The 19,534-nt window shown below is 40.1% G+C and overlaps 1 protein-coding gene across 1 annotated transcript in view; it reads left to right on the top strand.

The window, feature by feature from the left end:
- LOC121278247 (protein lin-28 homolog B-like) overlaps positions 1 to 19,534 on the top strand; it is a 218,530-nt gene that overhangs the window by 105,528 nt on the left and 93,468 nt on the right. Inside the window, exon 3 of the mRNA XM_041188472.1 lies at positions 11,068 to 11,252. Within this exon, the coding sequence (XP_041044406.1) occupies positions 11,068 to 11,252 (185 nt within the window). The remainder of the gene's footprint in view (positions 1 to 11,067; positions 11,253 to 19,534) is intronic.

The raw sequence follows: 19,534 nt of genomic DNA, 5'->3' as shown, positions 1-19,534 counted from the left end.
CCCATTCTTATGTGTTTTAATATGGAGAAATACCTATAAATGAATACATAATTATGATTTACTTTAAAAAAATATACTTTTTTCAAAGTAAAATTCTTGTACATGGACTTATGGTGGTAAGATGTCCTTGAAACGTGCATATACTGTGTGTTTCTATAAGTATCGTGCAATAAGGCTGTAGACACTGCAGTAACACCTTTTACAGTTTAAAGAGCAAATTGTTAAAATAATTTGAATTTAATATTCAGTCATGTTATCTCTATGCTTGATGGTGTCACAATGCACACAAAATCTGTAGATCTGATCAATGAAACAATGGCTAGTGCATTGTTCCAGTAATCCCATTTTTAAAAAATCCTCTGTAAATAAAAGGAATAAATTGATTGATTTAAATAACTCATTGTAAAACCATTATAAAAATATAGCTGTGTGTAATGTCCAAAGAAGCTGTGCAAAAACACAGTCCCGTAAAGATATGCCCTTGCACAGCAATCTCAAAGGGAGAATGCAGTGCAAGAAATGGACCATGGATGGTGCAGGAAAATTAAAGGAAACACTGAGATGCACTATATTTTTTTGTACAAAAGGCATGTAGAAACAAGCAATGGATTTTTACAAGTGATCCAAAACTGCAGGCATGGGTATTTATTGTTGCTGGCTTTTGTTGTAAAATATAATCTTGGAAACAACGCAAAGCCTCTTTTTCTGGGAAGGACAAATAAAACTAACATATAAATCTAATTAAAAGGAATAGTTTGCAACTGATTGGACAAAGTGTCTTCATTCTTTGTGAATTGGCATAATAATGTCACAAGAAAACAAATTTGCCCATCAGAGACAATTCACTCCATCCACAACCTTTCTTGTGACGAGTTATTAGCCAATTATGGAATTTTTCATTGTATTTATGTTGTGTTTTCATAGTTATTAAATGTTTCATGCTTCATGTCTATTTAATTCTGACTAAGTTTATTTGCTGTTTAAATCTAGAAATTAAATGAGTGAACACTCCTGTTAAAATAGAAGAAAGATGTTTTGTTGAGTGACCATCTGAAGCATTCATCCAGTGCTATTACCTACAGTGATTTCTAGGGTTTAGTCTGTAAAACACGTTTCATTTTAATATCTGCCAATCTTGCATCAGTGAGATATAAGGCACTGTGTTCAATCCAGTAATCATATTGTGATGAATAAATAATGCCAATGCTTGGATCATACAAGTTTGTGAATGGAGAGTCTTTTTTAATTCAAGAACAATTTCAGATTTTGGGGAACTAGGTCATTTGACCAATTCCACATCAGTTAGCTGATTAGAGGTAAACCCATGTCCTTTTTTCATCCTCCTCCTCCTCTTCCCTATCCTTCTCTGCTTCCCTCCCTTCCCTTTTCCTTTCCTTCCTCCCTGTCCCTCTACTCTTATTCTTCCCTTTCTTTTCCCTTCTTCTTCCCCCCCCCAATGTAATCTCTAATATTCTCCCTTCCTCATCTTCCCTTTCAACCCTCTTCTTTCTTTACTTTCCCCCTTACTCCTTTCACCCTCACACCACGTCCACTATCAGCCTTTTATCACCCTCATCCACCTTCACTCTGCTTTCACCTTCACCCCTCTAACTTCTTCATCCCTTTCCACCCTCAATCCCTCTGCCCCCTCTCTCAATCTTGTTCTCTCTTCATTCTCTCTCGCTCTCTCTCACCCTCCCCTGATTAATTCCTCTCTGACAGTTGCAGTTTTCTATCCTCAAGTCAATTTGTTATCCATACCCCAAGATTTACTCTAAATCACTAGAGGTTTGGCTTGTAACAAATTTTGCCAAATGACTGCTGGAATTTTAGATGCATCATATTGCATTGCAGTGCATTCAGGATATAATTTTGCCAAAGAAGTCAAGGACATTGGTCAGGCAGGAATAGGCTTGAGGGGCTGCATGACCTTATCCAATCCAATTCCTACATTCTCCAGCTGAATCCATGTTAATTTCTGTCAATAGTTAATAAAGTTATGCATTGTACAGATAACCTACAAGTTTTCACCTGATGGCCATTTCTATTATTTCACACAGAATAGTATCAGAACTAACAGGTCCATCATTGCCGGTGTCACCCTTCTTGAACATGGCCACCATGTTGGCCTGTATCTACTGCACTGGTACCCTATCAGTATCCAATGATTTATTTAATAAAATATTAATAAATAATGTCTATTCATTGCAGATCTGGACTTTTTTTAGCCTTTTCAATCTCAAGCATTTCCATCTCATTTTTATCAAAGTTATTAATTTTGGTTGGAATAACTCCCTTTGGGAAAGGCAGGCTGCCCATGTTTTCCCTTGTGAATTCCTTGGAGGAAATATTCATTCAGGATATTTATTATCTTTTGCTCACCCCCTGTTTCAAGATTTTTTGCATCGTTTGATTCTCACCTCTTCTTTGACTGCCTTCTTACTGGTAAATACTGCAAGGAATCCTTAATAATGTTTCACATCAGGAGCTATGTTATTTTCTTCAAGTCTCTCTTTTCCCTTATGATTACCCTTTTAACATGTTATATGTTACTTCCAATGAACTCCATCTTTCTCCCTCCAGAGTTTGCAGAGGTCATATTTTTCCCTTTATTTTGTTTTTGGTTAGTTAATCCATTTCGGGGTCATGCGCGTTTAATCTGTTTTTACTAGTTTCAAGTGTGTATTTATCTTGCATGTTCAACATTATGTCATTAACGAAATTCTACTTGTTCTCTATTGAAGTATTGAACAGCCTGCCTCCTTCAATCTATTTGGTTAAATTCTTCCCTCTTTTCCTTGTAATTAACCCTTTAAAAGTTGTGCCTTGATCCTGGTGATTCTTGTGTTTCAGATCACATTGAAATTTACCACATAGGTTTGCTGTTCCCCAAAGGTGCCACAGTCCCCACATTTTTGTCCATTGTCTAGATCTTTAACAAATGCCAGGTTGAGGTGTGCCTTCCCTTGGTTTTTGTGATGCTCTAGGTCATGAAGCAGTCATGCATCACCTTTACCAGCTCTAGCTTTAGAACAATTAGGGTTTTTTCCTATTTACATTAGATTGAAATTAACCATTAAGTTTTATTTGCAATTTACGCATATTATTCCAGTCCCAACATTTGGTGAGTTGTCTCCTTGTTCTTATGGCCATGCATTCAGCACAGGAGCAGGGCATTCATTCACCCTCACCTGTTCCGACATTCAGTGAGATCATGGCTGATCTGTGCCTCAGCTCTATTTACCCACCATTGTTACCTATCTCTTAATACCACTGCCCAACAAAATTCTATAAATTTCAGTCTGTAAACTTCAATTAACCCAGAACCCATAGCTTTTGGCCGGAGAGGGAGGCAGAGTAGAATGTTGCAGAGGACAGGGGGCTCCAGATTTCTACTACCCTTTGTGTGAAAAGAAATTTTCTGATTCCATACCTAAATGTTGAAGATTGTGCCTTCTTATCCTGGATTCCACCACTAGAGGAAATAGTTTCCTTGCATCGACGCTATCAAATCAGCTTATCACTTTAAATGCCTCATTAGCTTCTCCCTCAACCTTCTAATCTTGAGGGAATACTTGGCATGTTAATGCAAGCGGTCCTTGTTATTCAACCAATCAAGACTAGGAATATTCTGGTGCCTCCAACTTTAACTGTTTCAAGGCTAGTATATCTTTACTGAGGTTTGATGCCCATACTGAATGTAATACCCCAGATGGAGCCTGACTAAGGCTTTATGCAATTGACCATCTCTATCAAATGTTCAAATTTGCATCCACATTGAGATCAAAGTTAACTTTCCATTGCTTTTTTTCTTATTTTTATACCTATAACCAAGCGTTTAGTGATTTGAGTCCCTGAAAATCCAAAATTCATTGCTCCTCCACAATTCTTAGTTTTTCATCTTTAAGAAAATATTCTGACTCAGTTTTTAAGACTCAACGTGAATGACCTCTTACTTTCCCACATCCAGTTCCACCTGCAATAGTCTTATCACCTCACGTAGCAATTCTTGCACCTGAGATAGGACTGGGCCCCAACTTGTCCAGTCTCTGATCTGTCGAGCACATACCGGTGAGGAACCTAAGACAGTTAACAGTAAGACAAGTTCCTGTGGAACTGGGACGCGCCCATCATATTCTTGTAAAGGCAAATAACTAAGGGCATGGGCTGTTTGATTGCCAGGCCTGTGTACAAAAGTGTATTTGTATGCTGCCAGAATTAAAGCCCATCATTGTATTCTTGCTGAGGCTATGGGTGATATAGTCTTGCCCTCACTGAACAATCCGAGCAATGGGTTGTGGTCTGAAACGATCATAAAATGGTGGCAGTGTACACCAAAGATGATGGACAGGCTGCCTTTTTCTCTCTGCAAGCATCCCTTTCCCGCTGTGGTGAGCATTCTTAATATATAACCTATTGGTCATTCCATGCTGTTGTCCAGCTGATGAGAGAGCACTGCTCCCACTGCGTAGGAAGATGCATCACATATAATCACCGATTCTTTCGTCTGGTTAGAATGCACTAAAAGATTGGACGAATGCAACAATTGTTTCTTCTTTATGAAAGCTTCTTTCTGGGGTGCCTCCCAAGACCAACGTTGGTTCGTTTTGAGTAGAGAATGCGGGGGGGCCAGCACTGTAGACAAATTGGGTAAGAACTGTCCATAATAGTTGATCATTCCTAGGAATGATTTGAACTCTTGAGGCGTTCTTTGGCGCAGGTGCCTCTCTAATGGCTCTCACTTTGTCCTCAGATGGTTGGAGGCCCTATGAATCTATCCAGTGACCCAAATAGATTACCTCCCTCGCTTGGAACGTGCACTTTTTTTTCTAGCACAGGCTTTAATTTCGGCCTTTTTTTGACTTCACTGTTGGCCAGACTTCTCTCAGATGCAAGCTCAACTTGCCTGAGCTCAATGGCTGAGTCTCCCAAAATTTAATTACCTGTCTGCTTCCTGGGAAATTCTGTGACTTGTGCTTCCAAAGCCTCTTAGGCTTCATTTAGCTGATTCTTCAGCTCTCCCATCTCCTTTTTTGTACTTGTTTGCTGCCCGCTGGAAAATTGAACATTGTTGTGTCTTCTCTGCCAACTCATTCTTCAGTTTGTTCAGAGAAGTGCTGAATTCTTTCTGTTTCTCTTTATAGTTTTCCACAGGTACAAACTTTGACCTGAGGGAATCTTGTAGTGTGTGAAGGTCTTTCAACAGGTTTTCTTTTTCCCTTCAAAGGTTGTTCACCTTGTCTCGAATTCTGTCATCAAGCAGGGTCTTTTTGAGTTCCTTCTGCTGTTCTTCCAGGTTTTGCCTTAAGACAACCTGCATTTCTTCAGGTTGTTGAGTCTTTACACACTCCTTTTTCAAAACAGGAACTCTTCCAGCTTCCTTTTGGAATCCCAGTGGCCCAATCAAAGTTGATTTCCCTTAGCCAATTACGCCCTAGAAGGCTTGGCCCTCTGCCTATCAATACTAACATTGGTAGCTTTGCTGATTGGCTTCCATAATGGACAGCTACTCTGCTTATGCCTTTTATTTGAATGTCTTCACCCGTATATGTTTTTAGCTTGGCAGCTGTTTCTTCTAAACTTATGTTCCCCAATTACTGTAGTGGAAACTCCTGTGTCCACTTCCATTCTAACAGATTTGCCATTTACTTTCACTGTGACAAATATTGGTCCTGTCTTTCCAACTTTCAGATTAAACGAGTAAATGTCAGAATTTATAGTTTCAGGCTCTTCTACATTGTAGATTTCATTGGGCTTCTTTTGTTTACAAGCCTGCTTGAATCTTTCCTTGTACTGCCTCATTATATATCTATTTCTGTGACAATAGTAGCACTCAATTTTTTTAAAAACTGCCAATCGCTAAAAGACTGCTTGTTTCCACCTCTATTAGAATTATTCTTTGATTTCGCTGCTAAGCTATTTTTCTTTATTCTTCCGCTGGAAGGGTGGGGAGGGGGTTGTTTCCTGCTTCTCGGCAGAATCTTGCTTTCTCGTACCTCTTTTGGTTGAGATTGCCTGCCTGATGTGGAGGATGGTGTCATTTTGCACACCCTGTATTGCTTTTGAATCTCTTATTGTGCTTTCCATGGCCAATGTTATCTCCAGCACCTTCCTGAAATCCAGATTCACTTCAGACAATAATCTTTCCTGAATAGAGTCCTGCTCCACACCACACACTAAATGATCCCTGGGCATGTTGTTCAGAGTTGTACTGAACTCGCAATGTTCCGTTAGCTGCTTCAAATTTGCAATGTAGCAATTGTCTCACCGAAGGCTCTATTTCTTGAATTAAACCTGAACCTCTGCATCGCGACTGAGGGTTGAAAATGACCCTTCACGAGGTCCACCAATTCATCGAAATTCTTTGAACCTGGGGCACTGGGTGCCGTCAAACTTCAAATCGAGCCATAGGTATTGCTCCCACAAGCACTCGAGGATTGCTCACCTCTTCCTGTGTAATCTCATTCATTTGAAAAAAGAATGTGAGGCTTCCTATGTATTGAGACTAATCGTCTGTGGCAGGTTCAAAAGGATCAATTCTCCAAAATTGTGGCATTTTGAAAGAGGATAACTTCTTTAATTCTAACGGAACTTGTTACTTACAATCACTGCGTGAGGTACAGTGCCGATTTCTTTCTAACTTGATTTCTTCTGTTCAATTCTGTTTTATCCTCATTGCCAGTTTGTTGTAGGATGGCTGAGTTACACTATTAGTGATAGAGTTGATCTGCAGGCACTCCTAGTGTGGAAACGTTAAGTTTATTTACAATGTACTCAGCAGCAACAACATGTGTGCTTTCAACTCTATCTCTACACGCACTGCTGAGGTAGCCCATGCTACTCTCCTATTGGTTACTACAGATACGTGATCTTCCTAACAAGTTTATTCTTAAAGGTACATTACACACTAAATTAAACCATAATTACTGCACACACCTATCCACAAAAAGTACCGTGCCTCTTAAAAGCGTCATCTGCAAATACAACACTTGATGCATTCATATAAGTCATTAATATATCTTATGAAAAGCTGAGACCCCCCCAAAAAAGATGTGGTAAACAATGCTCATCACATCCCACCAATCAGAGAACAAGCCGTATATCCCTGCACTCTGTTTCATCTCCCAGCCAATTCTAACGTTACATCCTGTTGTGTGGAACCTTATCAAATGCCTTCTGGAAGTCCATATTGACAACATGCACAAATGCACCCCTATCCATCATGCTAGTGACAGCCTCAAAAATGTAACCAAATTAGTTATGTGTAACCTTCACTTTAAAGGTTATTGCTGATTTTCTGACCATCTGATACTTTTCTAAGTGCTCAGTCACTATGTTCCTGACGATTGAATTCAGTAACATCCCCACAATTCATATTAAGGTTCCTCTCCCTTTTTAAATAATGAGTATAACTTGCAATTTTCTAATCCGAGGACATACTTCAGATTTGACAGAGCTTTGGGAATTAGACTAATGCACCTCACCTATTTCTTCCAATAGCCTGGAGTGAAAACCAGATTTGTTTATTTCTTATTTATTGCTTGTTTATTTATTTCGAGATTTGTTTATTTTAACTGTTAAAGATGATTAAAGCAAATGATGGGGTAGATGACGAGAAATTATTTCATGGGAATCCAGAAAAAAGGGGTGCTAACCCAGAAATTAGAGTGAGGCTATTCAGGGTTAGTGTCAGGAAACACTTTTTAATGTAATGAGTAGTGAAAATTTCATACTTTCTCAAAAAGTTGCTGAGGCAAGGCCAATTGAAAATTTAAAAACTGAGATTGATAAGGTTTTTGTTAGGCAAGGTATTAAGGGTTATGTAACCAAGGTGAGTAGATAGAGTTAAGATACAGATTAGCCATGATCAAATTGAACGTGTCAACTACTTCGAGGAGCTGAATGGCCTACTCTTGTTTCTATGTTAAGGCGTATTATTCCATCCATTATTTAATTTATATGAAATCCACTAAGCACCTCCACTTGACATTTTTAATTTCCCTTGAACTGCTGTTAAATTTGTCTTCTGTGCAATACTAAGTACTCATTTAACAAGTCTATCATTTCCTTATTTTCCATTATAGGCTTGCCTACATTGTCCTAATAATGGACTTGCTTTCTTCTTTATTACTCTCTGCTTAACATTTTTCTATTGGTTTTTCTATCTGCCTAATGTTGCAGAGTGTATCCAGTTGATTCTCATGCTTGTAGATATTTTTGCTCCGGTCTATAGTATACCCCTAAGGTTAACCTCAACATTTTATATTCTAGTTGTCTGACCAGATCTCTGCAATTCATAACTTCCTTTCCCAGATAATAAAGAACTCTGTGAAAATACGGCTGCTGTATTATCAGTCTCAATGCATCTGCACTTAGCAGGTGATGTCGGGGCTGGGGCAAGGAAATGATCCATTTTCTGACCCCAGCGCATGTATGTGGATATTGATGAGGATAAGATGGGTGGTCTCTGTGAAGACCTTCACAGTAAATAGTTTTTTGATATCCATTGTTTAGACCATTCAGCCAAGAATCATGAAGACTCCCACACCCATGTAATTGCACTTTCTAAAGGAATTGACACTTGCAGGAGAGAAGGAGAGGAAATTGTGGAGAGGACAGCGACGATTTGTATTTATATAGCACCTTTGACATAATAAAATATCCCAAGGCACTTCATAGGAATATTGTAAAGCAAAAATTTGACACTGAGCCATTGAGATATCAGGGTAGCTGACTAACAGCTTGGTCCAAGAGGTAGATTTTAAGGAGTGCCTTGAAGAAAGTGAAATAAAGAGGCGGAGAGATTTAGGGAGGAAAATCCAAAGCTTAGGATCTGGGCAGCTGAAGGCATGGCCACCAATAGGGGAGTAATTAAAATCTGAGATGTGCAAAAGCCCAGAATTAGACAAGCGCAGATATCTTGGTGGAGTTGTTTGGCTGGAGAAATTTCAGAGATAAGGAGGAGCAAGGTCATGGAGGGATTTGAAAACAAGGATGAGAATTTTAAAAAACAAAGGAACCAATGCAGGTCAGTGAATACAGGTGAATAAGATTTGGCGCAAGTAAGGACACAGCCAACAGAGCTCTGGTTGGGTTAAGATTACAGAGAATACAGTGTGGGAGGCCAGCCTGGAATGTGCTACAATGGTTGAGCCTTGACGTCTTAAGGTAACAAAGGCATGGTTGAGGGAAGGGGAAGGAAGGGAGAATTAGATCAATGTATCAATATGATGGAGCGCCTTGGTCCCCATTATTACCAACAATTGTGGTGTTTCTATGTCGACGTTCCAATTATCCACTTTCCTGACTAATAACCTGAGTTTTCATAGGTCAAAGACTTGGGTAAGGCATCGTACCATTGCAAGTTAGCTTTTTTTAATGCATATTTCATGATACACAGCAGACTGTACTCTCTAATAATAAAACTATATCATGCAATTTCACTCTTTTCTAAATTTTTAATATATCCCCCATAGTCATTTTATGTATAGTTGATTTTTTTTCTTTCTTTCATGAGATGTGAGTGTCACTGGCAAAGTTAGCATTTTGTTGCCAATCCCTAATTGTCATTGAACTGAGTGGCTTGCTCAGCCATTTCAGAGGTCATTTGAGTCCACACATTTCTGTTGGTCTGGAGTCACATGTAGGCCAGACCAGTTAAGAATGGCAGATTACCTTCCCTAAAAGACATTAGTGAACTAGATGGGTTTTTACAACAATCGATGATAGTTTCATAGTCACCATCACTAAGACATGCTTTATATTCCAGATTTATTAATTGAATTCAAATTCCACCAGCTGCTATGGTGGGATTTGAACCCATGTCCCCAGATCATTAGCCTGGGCTTCTTGATCACTAGTCCAATGACATTACTAGTTCGTCAGCGCCTCCCCCAAAGTTTAGAATTAGGAAGTGGTTAAGTGGGAGAACGTGGGGCTGTTTCATGCAAAGTACGTAAAATAACCTTGATCTTCTTTTCACTTCCTATCTTTCCTCTGCCAACTCTCCTGAAAGTGCTCCATGCTGGGGTATGGTTCCAGAAAGCCAACTATTCTCCAGAACCTCTTCCAGGTGCCCAAGTCTCAGCAAACTATTCAGCATTTTTCTGTCCTTTCAATGGATTTCAGCATCACTGACAAAACCATCATATGTTGCCCATTCCTAATTGCCCTTGAGAAAAGTGGTGGTGAGCTGCTTTCTTGAACCACTGCAGTCCATGTGGTGTAGATACATCCACTGTGCTGTTAAGAAGGAAGTTTCAGATTTTGACCCAGTGACAGTGAAGGAATGGTGACATAGTTCCAAGTCAGAATAATGAGTGGCTTGGAGGGGAACTTGCTAGGTTATGGCGTTCCCAAGCATCTGCTGCCCTTGTCCTTTAGGTGGTAGAGGTTGCAGGTTTGGAAGGTGCTGTCAAAGTCATAATGACGAGTTGTTGCAGTGCATCTTGTTGATGATACACACTGATGCCATTGCATGTCACTGGTGGAGGGCGTGCATGTTTAAGGCAGTGGATGGGATGCTGATCAAACGGGCTCCTTTGTCCTGGATTATGTCGAGCTTCTTGTATGTTGTTGGGGCTGTAGGGAGGGATATCTCATTAGGTAACAATCCTGGGATTTCCAGCATTGGAGCATGTTCCAAACTGATCTACCCCTTGAACGTAGAAGCTTCAGCACAACTGAGGATCAAACCTACGAACTCTCTGGTCTTTATACCTCACTAGACCATTATAAACGAGAAAAAAAAGAACTTGCATTTATATAGTGTCTTTCACGACCTCACGATGTCTCACTGCACTTCACTGCAGGTGAAGCACTTTAGAAGCTTTGTCACTTTTATAATATTTTGTTTATGTTTTCATGGCATTTTGATGGTCTGATATTTAACTTGTGATATAAAGTCCCTCTGATAATAGGAATCATAAAAATAATTTAATATGTTGCCTTGTTTAACCTTATTACCAAAAGCTTACCGTGCATCCTACTGCATTTATTTCTTAGAATCAGTCTTGAGTAGCAAAGATAAACATAGTAATTTATTCCTTTTTGCATTCTAATCTACAGAGCAAACTTTACATGGATGGATTCAGGAGTTTAAAAGAAGGAGAGCATGTGGAATTCACCTTCAAAAAATCTTCCAAAGGCCTGGAGTCAATACGGGTAACTGGTCCGGGAGGTACCCCTTGTTCAGGCAGTGAGAGGCGGCCAAAAGGGAAGACAGTACAAAAACGGAAGCCAAAGGGAGACCGGTAAAATTACTTTTTGAGTTAATTGCAAACGGATTGCACATAATGTATTTTCCAAACTTTCATAATGAAGTTAGTTCATTTAAATTTGTTCATTCCAGCAATCCTCTTTAGCCTACACTCTGCATACAAATAGGATGTTGCCAATTTCCTAAAGGGGAATAAGAATTCTCTTGTGATACCAAGAAGTTCATACCATAATGCTGCTCTTATGGTTAGGTAATCCTTTAGCATTAATCACTGGGCAGAACAAACATTTTTATTCAGCTGATGTCTGCTGCGTATCCTTGCCCCAGTGAGTTTTGTTTGTTCCATTCCAGGCAATTTCAAGTTCTGGTTTTAAAAGTTAAAAATATGGAATATTTGCCAATCCAGTTTAGAGAGTTGCTCATATTTGATTCCAATGTGGTGTGGTTTTTGTAATTTTGACTAGTGCTTTCAATAAAAGAGCTCAGTGTGCCTGTCACATTTGCTGGAGGGTTGCCCTCCTAAGATAGAAGGATGAGTTCAGTTTCAGTTGCAACAGATACCTTATGCAGATCAGACAGGGAATCATATAAGTGGGGCATTACCAAATAGATGCACTGGACCAGCATCAATTCTCATTGGCTTCTGATACTTTAAAGAATTCTAACAGGTTTCTCAAGTACAAATTTCCTGCATAATGCCATGCTAACTTACTATGCTGACTTTATACTCCTCCAGATGTTTCACATTGACCAGGATTTTGCTGTAATAATAGCAGCAAGGAAATCGGTGCTCAGTGGTATTATGGGATAAATCTGACAGCAACATCTGATGTCAGCACATGCACAGTTAAACCCAGAAATGCAGAAGTTGCTTTCAAAAATGCCCTGCTTGTCCACACACTGCATTGTTTCAGTCCTTGTTGACAGATGTGGCACTGAAATCAGTGTGGGATCTTAAAGTACTAAAAGTGGTTGGAATGTTGGGGCTGGTGCATTCAGAAATAAATGAATTTTTAATGGTGTAACACTTTATATAATTACTGGAAAACCATCTTGGTCTAAAAAAAATTAACTTCACAAATGTGGCGTCTCATTCCTTCAAAAATAATATTTCAGATTTTTTTTTTAGATTAATTTTGTTTTTCTGTTTTTTCGTTCATCTCTTTACCTTAATCACTTTTGTAAGGTGGTTCAGAGAAGGTTTATTAGGTTGATACCTGGAATGAGCAGACCTTATCTATCTTATGAGGATAGGTTGGACAGACTGTGCTTGTTTCTACTGGAGTATAGAAGAGTGAAGGGTGACTTGATTGATGTATATAAGACCCTGAATAGTCACAACAAGGTGAACATGAAAGGGATGTTTCCTCTCTTGTTTGAGTCCAGAACTAGGGGACACAGTTTTAAAATTAAGAGTCGCCTTTATAGGGCAGAGGTGCAGAGAATTTTCTTTTGAGGGTTGTGCGACTTTGGAACTCCTTGCCTGTGAAGGCAATGGAGGTGGGGATCACTGAATATTTTTAAGGCAGAGGTGGATATATTCTTGCTAGGCAATGGAATCAAAGGTTATTGGGAATAGATGAGAATGTGGAACTCGCAATGCAAACAGGTCAGCGATGATCATATTGAAAGGCGGAGCAGGCTTGAGGGGCTGAATGGCCTACTTCTGTGCCTACTTCACATGTTCATAAGGCCTAGTTTTTAATTCAATTCCTGTACAATGATTTAAACCTAATTTATATTTCCTGTTTCTTTTTACTTCCTGGTTTGCAGTCTGCATGTCTCATTGAGGATTCTTCAATCTAGTTAAAAAACCTCCTACTGCTCTATGTGCTCTCAGATACTGCACATTCCCTGCAGAGGAAATTGCGCCCCACTCAGCTGCAAAACGCCTTTGGACAGTTGTGCCTGAGGTGAACAGCAAAAGCCATTCCTTTCCCACCGAGAGGAAAATCAGTGCCAATATCTTCCTTCTGGATAAACTCTAACACTGTCATCTTATGGTGCCTGGTCAACTGATCTGCCATTTCTATTACAGTCCTTCTGCTTTTTTAAAAAAAAGTAGAGATACTTGCTATGTTCCATCATCTCTAATATTTTGGTACTGCTCCTCCTGATTCTTATGGTTCAGTATTCCTACAACAACATGACAGCTGACCTAACCTACGGATTCTGTGATGGATTTTTTCAAAAGCTGAGCCTGAATTTCAGGTAGCACCGGATTCAAGGCTTCAGAAGTGTTAGAATTTGGAACATGCTTGCCACATTTGTTTACATAGCTTTATATACTGTGTAGGAGAGCTTTACAGTTATATTCCATTTCATTTTTGCTTGGGCATTATATCTATCTTTAATCTCTGCTTGCAGTAGTTTGCTTTGCTGCAACAGAACTCACTTTCTTGGGACAAAATTTTGCCCATGTGTGATTACATGCCAACGTGAGAACTAAACTTTTATAGGTGGAAATTTGCACAGGAGTTTTGCTGAGAATTGTTGTTTATTTCCATTTGTTGTCCCAAATTTCTGCCAAAGTTACAGCAGGAGGTAGATTTCCCATTGCATTTGACTGCAAAAATGATTACCATCTCATATGGGCACATAAAATCAATTGAAAATAGTTTTAAGATGTGTCCAGGTGATCGAACATTTGAAACTTGTACAGTAGCTCATCCCACATAGTGTCAAACTCGACAAAGTAAGTCTGTTTTCTTGCACTGCTTCTCTCCGGAGCTAGGTCTGATTCCTACTCTACATTTAAGCTGCAGTTTTAGAAGTGGAAACTGGATTGGAGTGAAACTGAAGTTGCAGTGCAAATAGACCCTATTCTTCTGGTGGGTTAGGCTGCCAGAAATCATTTTTGATCTCTCTCAAGTTATGCAGAAGAGAAATCCTGTATCATATCATCCAGATATGTGAATAATGAAGACAGAGAGGAAGAGACACTGGTTTCAAGGAGCAATTACTTAAGTCTTTATGCATGACCTAGGGATACTGCCTGAAGCACTGTTCCTCTTCATGAAGGAAAAAAAGTTACATTTATATAGCACCTTCCACCACCTCACAATGTCTTAAAGCACTTACTGCCAATGAAGTACACTAAGCCCTCACTTAACTTTGTGGTTGCGATCCTGAAAATCACGGGTTTAGGTGCAACATTGGTTCCCATAGTAATTTATGTTAAAACTATAGATAGGTTTTGTAGGACCTTCCTTATTAGGAAAAAAAACATATTAAAATGTTATACCCTCCAAGTTGAAATAATTTACATTGCTAAATTCCTACATTGGTAAATGAAATAACTTTTAAAATAAAATTATTTTAACAATATAAAAGAAAAATGTAACTTTCTACTTAGAGTACCTCTTGTGTGCCATGAATCCTGCTTCCTGAACCTTTTTCCTCCTGATCCACCTGTTTGCTACAGTTCCTCCCCCTCCCCAACCTCTGAGTTGTGACCATTTCCTCATGGATTACTGGAAATATAGTCTGGCCATCCTTCCAGACAATATTCTCAGATTTGTAGACGTTATTCATGCTGTTTCTGGACTTGATTTATTTCCTACAACTTTCTTGCAGTAGTTGGTAAATGCTGAGAGATTAAGGGTGTATATGCTTCAGTCTCCTTGATGAAATCTAAATCCTTTTGTTCAGTTCCTTCCAATGATATTTGTGACGGTATGTCCTCTGTTGTTTGACATTTCCTCTCATATATTCCATAAAGGAGTCATATCTCATCAATCTTAATCTGAACTGCTGGATTATGGATGGCATCCTTGCAATTTCTTTCATGTTCAGAAGGGTGACTGGCGGTTTTTGGTATGTTTTGATTTTAGAACATAATCCCATAACAGAAAATTTTTCTCATGTCCCCGTCGCTGCCAACGCTTCTTTTTCTATAATGGCGTATTGTTGTTCCATTTCTGTCAGAAGTCTAGAGACATAGTAGACTGGTCTATGCTTGCCATCTTTTTGCGCTTGAAATAGTCCTGCCCCCAGACCTGCAGACAATGCAACTGCAGCCACTATGGTCAGTAAGTCTGGGTCATAATGTGCCCAGATTCCAGAAGAGATTAAAAGTTGTTTAATCTTTTCAAAAGCATTTTGCTGTCCCTCGTTCCAGCGCCACTGTTGACCCTGTCTCAACAGCTGTCTCAAGGGCTTGTTGACCTCTGCTAAATTTGATCGGAACTTTTGTACTTGGTTGACCACCCCTGGGAATTTTTGAAGCTCAGTTATATCCCTGGGTTGTAGAAATTCTCTTAATAACTTTTGTTTTTTGCACATCAACTCTGATTGGAGTGACTTGTCCTATGTGACTAGAAATTTAATCATGGGTTTGCCAAATTCACATTTTTCATTCAGTGTTAAAATCCTTTTAGGCTCTCAGGACTGCTCTGACCCTGCGATCATGCTCCTCTTACGTGGATCCATGTATGAGTATGTGGTCCATATGGCATATTACTACTTCCATGCCTTCAAAAGTGTTGGACATCGTTCTCTGGAAAATTTCTAGAGTGGACGCAACTCCAAAGCGGAATCTATTGAAACAATAAGAACCAAGTGGCATTATAAATGTGATCAGCATTCTTTGTCCAGAGGCAATTGCCAAAATCCACTGTTCGCATCCAATTTAGTAAATGAAGTGGTCCTGGCTAGTTTTGCTAGGCTCTTGTCCATTGAGGCCATTGTGGATCTGACATTCCACTGCCTTATTTATCTGAGTTGAATCCATGCGCATTCTTATGGCGTTGTTTGGTTTTGGGACCATAATCATACCTGAACACCATTTTGTTGGCATGGTGACCAGTGAGAAATTCTTGCTGCTGCACCTTTTCAGTTTCGACCTTGACTTTGCCTGAGAGTGGGTAAAGGACTTTCCTCGGTGTAGAGGCAAATTGGTTTTGCATCAGCTCGTAGGGTGGTGTGGTACTCAGTTTTTAATTTTCCCAGCCCTGTAAATAATATTGAGAATTTGTTGCAGAATGTAGTGCTGTAATTTTCAGGAGCAGCTTTGCCACCTTACAGATTAATTTCAGTTTTAGGCATGCTTTTCTGCTTAGTAGATTTTGAATGACATGGAGAGGTTTGAGGATTATTCGATCTTTATATTTCAGCTTCTCCATCAACTGGACTTTCACTTTTAGTGTAGTCTCCCTGGGACTACATGCGGGTTTAATATGTGATGGTTGCATTGGAATTTGTTTCAGCCATTTTACTTCATCTGATAAAATAGAAACACCTGCTCATGTGTCTAATTTAAACTCTGTGGTGTGTCCATCCACTTCAAGTTTAACACTCCAATATGTGTTTTCAGTGTTATCTACCTCCTCCCAGAAAGGAGATAACTTGCTTGTGGTCCTTCCACTTCTAGGACCTGGCTCTGCTTTAAAATTTTCCCCCTCTTTTCACAGATTCAGCATTTTCAAGTGACAAACAGTTTTAAAGTGGCCTATTTTTCCATAGTTGCGGCACTCTGCCTCCTCCCGCCCCCCGCCTCGGTCATTCTTTTAATTTTTGCAGCTTGTTCCCATCACACTGGAGACATTTTAAATTGACAGTTGATGCACTTTTCCATATATTGGCGTACTTAGGCTTTGGTGTGCTTTCCATTTTATGGCCTACAAACTGAATGGTCTCGCTCAATCTCCACAGAACCTCTGCTTCCCTACAAGCGAACACCCAAATCTTTTTTCCAAGTTCCGTCGGTCTTGTGAACTTCACTGCTTTCACCAGCGTTAAATCCTTCCTTGCCTGTAAGAGAACCGGCAATGCTTTGTCCAACACCTCCACAATGATCCTGTCGTGAATCAGCACGCCTTTTAAAATCCCATGAGCGTAATTACCTGCCAGCTATCGAGATCGTTGATTAACAAATACATGCTTTCACCTCACCTATGTTTTTGTTAAGTTTAGCCCTCTCAAATATTAAGATCCGACAGACGCTGAAGTAAGAGTCGAAAGCTTGCGTGTCTTATAAGAAGCTGAAGTCCCATCATGCCCTGCCTTGCTATCACATCATCAGCGATAGCTCCTGCAGCTTAAAGTAGAGTAGCGACCTGATTTTTCTGGTCTTTTTATGTAATCCTGAAGCAACCCTGCATCTTGTGAACCTCTTTCTCCCGTTCTCCCACTTCTGGGCCTCTTGTTGGCCTTCTGCACTCTGAAATGGCTCTGGAAATGGGACATTCAATTCTTCTGATGAGCTCTGGAATTGTTCCTGCATTTGCTCCTGCTTCTCCACTGTTGCTTGCTGTATCAGGTCATGCTTACTGCTGCCTATTTTCTGGGTCTCTGTCACAGATTGCCTCTGCTGCTCCCGTGATGTTCCAATATTTGGGTATGTATTTTTTTCCTTCCTTCGAGGTTCTCATTCCTGCCCAACCCTGTAGCTTGTTTCAGTCTTTGCTGGGTCTTTCACTCAGTGCCACCATGTTTTATCGTGTGGTAAACGGGGGTTGTCTAGTCTCCCAAAAGTATGCTTACCCAGAACTATTTATTTACAGCAAGTATTTACACCTTTGACCTTGACACAATTTAAGAGCTTCTGCTCTCTTTAAGATCTCGCTTTCTACATAGTCATGTGATCTGACATCATTATTACATCAGCAGCCTGTCTGTTTCTGATGTTAACCCTTTAACCTACAGCCTTTGGCTGCTGCAGCACACAAGCAGACAGGGAGGGCACCTAAGCCTGCCTAAAGTGCTGACCCACTAGTCTGTCGCCAAGAGGCCAGGTCCAGGCAGCTGAACTGTCACCCGCTGCCCCCAGGAGCCTGAAAGCTGACCGGAAAAATCTCAATATGGCCTCCATTAATAGGCCTTAACTATCTCAGTTGGCACCTGTCGCACACCCTCCCCACACCACCCCTCTCCTTCCCCCAAACATATCTCTGGGAAAATGGTAGTCATGGGGTAGAATGGAGGTGGAGAATCAGTATGCAAACCAATGGCATGAAATTTTGTGCACCTGTCAGGCTCCTTTCCTGGCCCCACGTCTTTGTACATTTGTGTTTGAACAGGAAAATAATTGAGGAAGTGTTGGCCTCGAAATTATGCAGTGTGAATATTTGAATATGAAGTTGAAATATTTCTTTGGGCTGTTATTTTCATGATTGTTTTAAACATTAAACTTAGTATGAGTGTTACATATAAAGCATTAAAATAAGCGTGTCAATACTCCATTTAATTAGAAGACAAAATAATTTCATGCAAAGCATTTGTATTCTGAGATGCGCACTAATTTCAAGCCATTTGTAAAGCAGTTTCCATTTCAACTATCATGTAATTTTGTGCATTTTTTTTGCTCATTATAAACAAAAATTTATTCAGATATTTGTAAAATCTGCTTTGTGTAGTAGACCATTAATCGTGTTGACATTAAGTAAAAAACTGATAGCTGAGTTCAAAGATAACTGGAAGGTGAGGTGAGAGTGACTGCCCTTGATAACAAAGCCACATTTGACCGAGTGTGGCATCAAGGAGCCCTAGCAAAACTAGAGTCAATGGAAATCAGTGGGTAAACTCTCCGCTGGTTGGAGTCATACCTAGCACAAAGGAAGGTGGCTGTAGTTGTTGGAGATCAATCACCTCAGTTCCAGGGCATCACTGCAGGAGCTCCTCAGGGTAGTGTCCTAGGCCCAACCACCTTCAGCTGCTTCATCAATGACCTTCCTTCCATCATAAGGTCAGTAGTGAGGATGTTCGCTGATGATTGCACAATGTTCAGCACCATTCACAACTCCTCAGATACTGAAACAGGCCACATCCAAATGAAGCAAAACCTGGACAATATCCAGGCTTGGACTGACAAGTGGCAAGTAACATCTCGCACCACACAAATGCCAGGCAATGATCATCTCCAACAAGAGAGAATTTAACCATTGCCCCTTGACATTCAATGGCATTACCATCGCTGGATCCCCCACTATTAACATCCCGGGGGTTACCATTGACCAAAACTTGAACTGGACGAGCCATATAAATACTGTGACTACAAGAACAGGTCAGAGGCTTGGAATCTTGGAGCGAGTAACTCACCTCCTGAGTCTCCAAAGCCTGTCCACCATCCACAAGGCACAGATCAGGTGATGTAAGCTTATTGTTGAGACTACATCCATCATGCAGATGTGGAACTTGGCCATACGGGCTCGGAATGTTCCAGTTTGCCACCCAGTGGCTCACCTGCCAAATTTAAATGAAGTCAGCCCGATCTCTTTGCCACTGGAGTAGACAGTTGAAAAGTGCCCACGAGTTAAAATATGTACCATTTAAGGTTGGCAATGCTGGCTGGACCTATTCCTGGAGATTTCATCACAG

The sequence above is a fragment of the Carcharodon carcharias genome, chromosome 5 (assembly GCF_017639515.1).
Source record: "Carcharodon carcharias isolate sCarCar2 chromosome 5, sCarCar2.pri, whole genome shotgun sequence".
Classification (NCBI taxonomy): domain Eukaryota; kingdom Metazoa; phylum Chordata; class Chondrichthyes; order Lamniformes; family Lamnidae; genus Carcharodon; species Carcharodon carcharias.
This window is presented reverse-complemented; position numbering and strand designations above follow the sequence as displayed.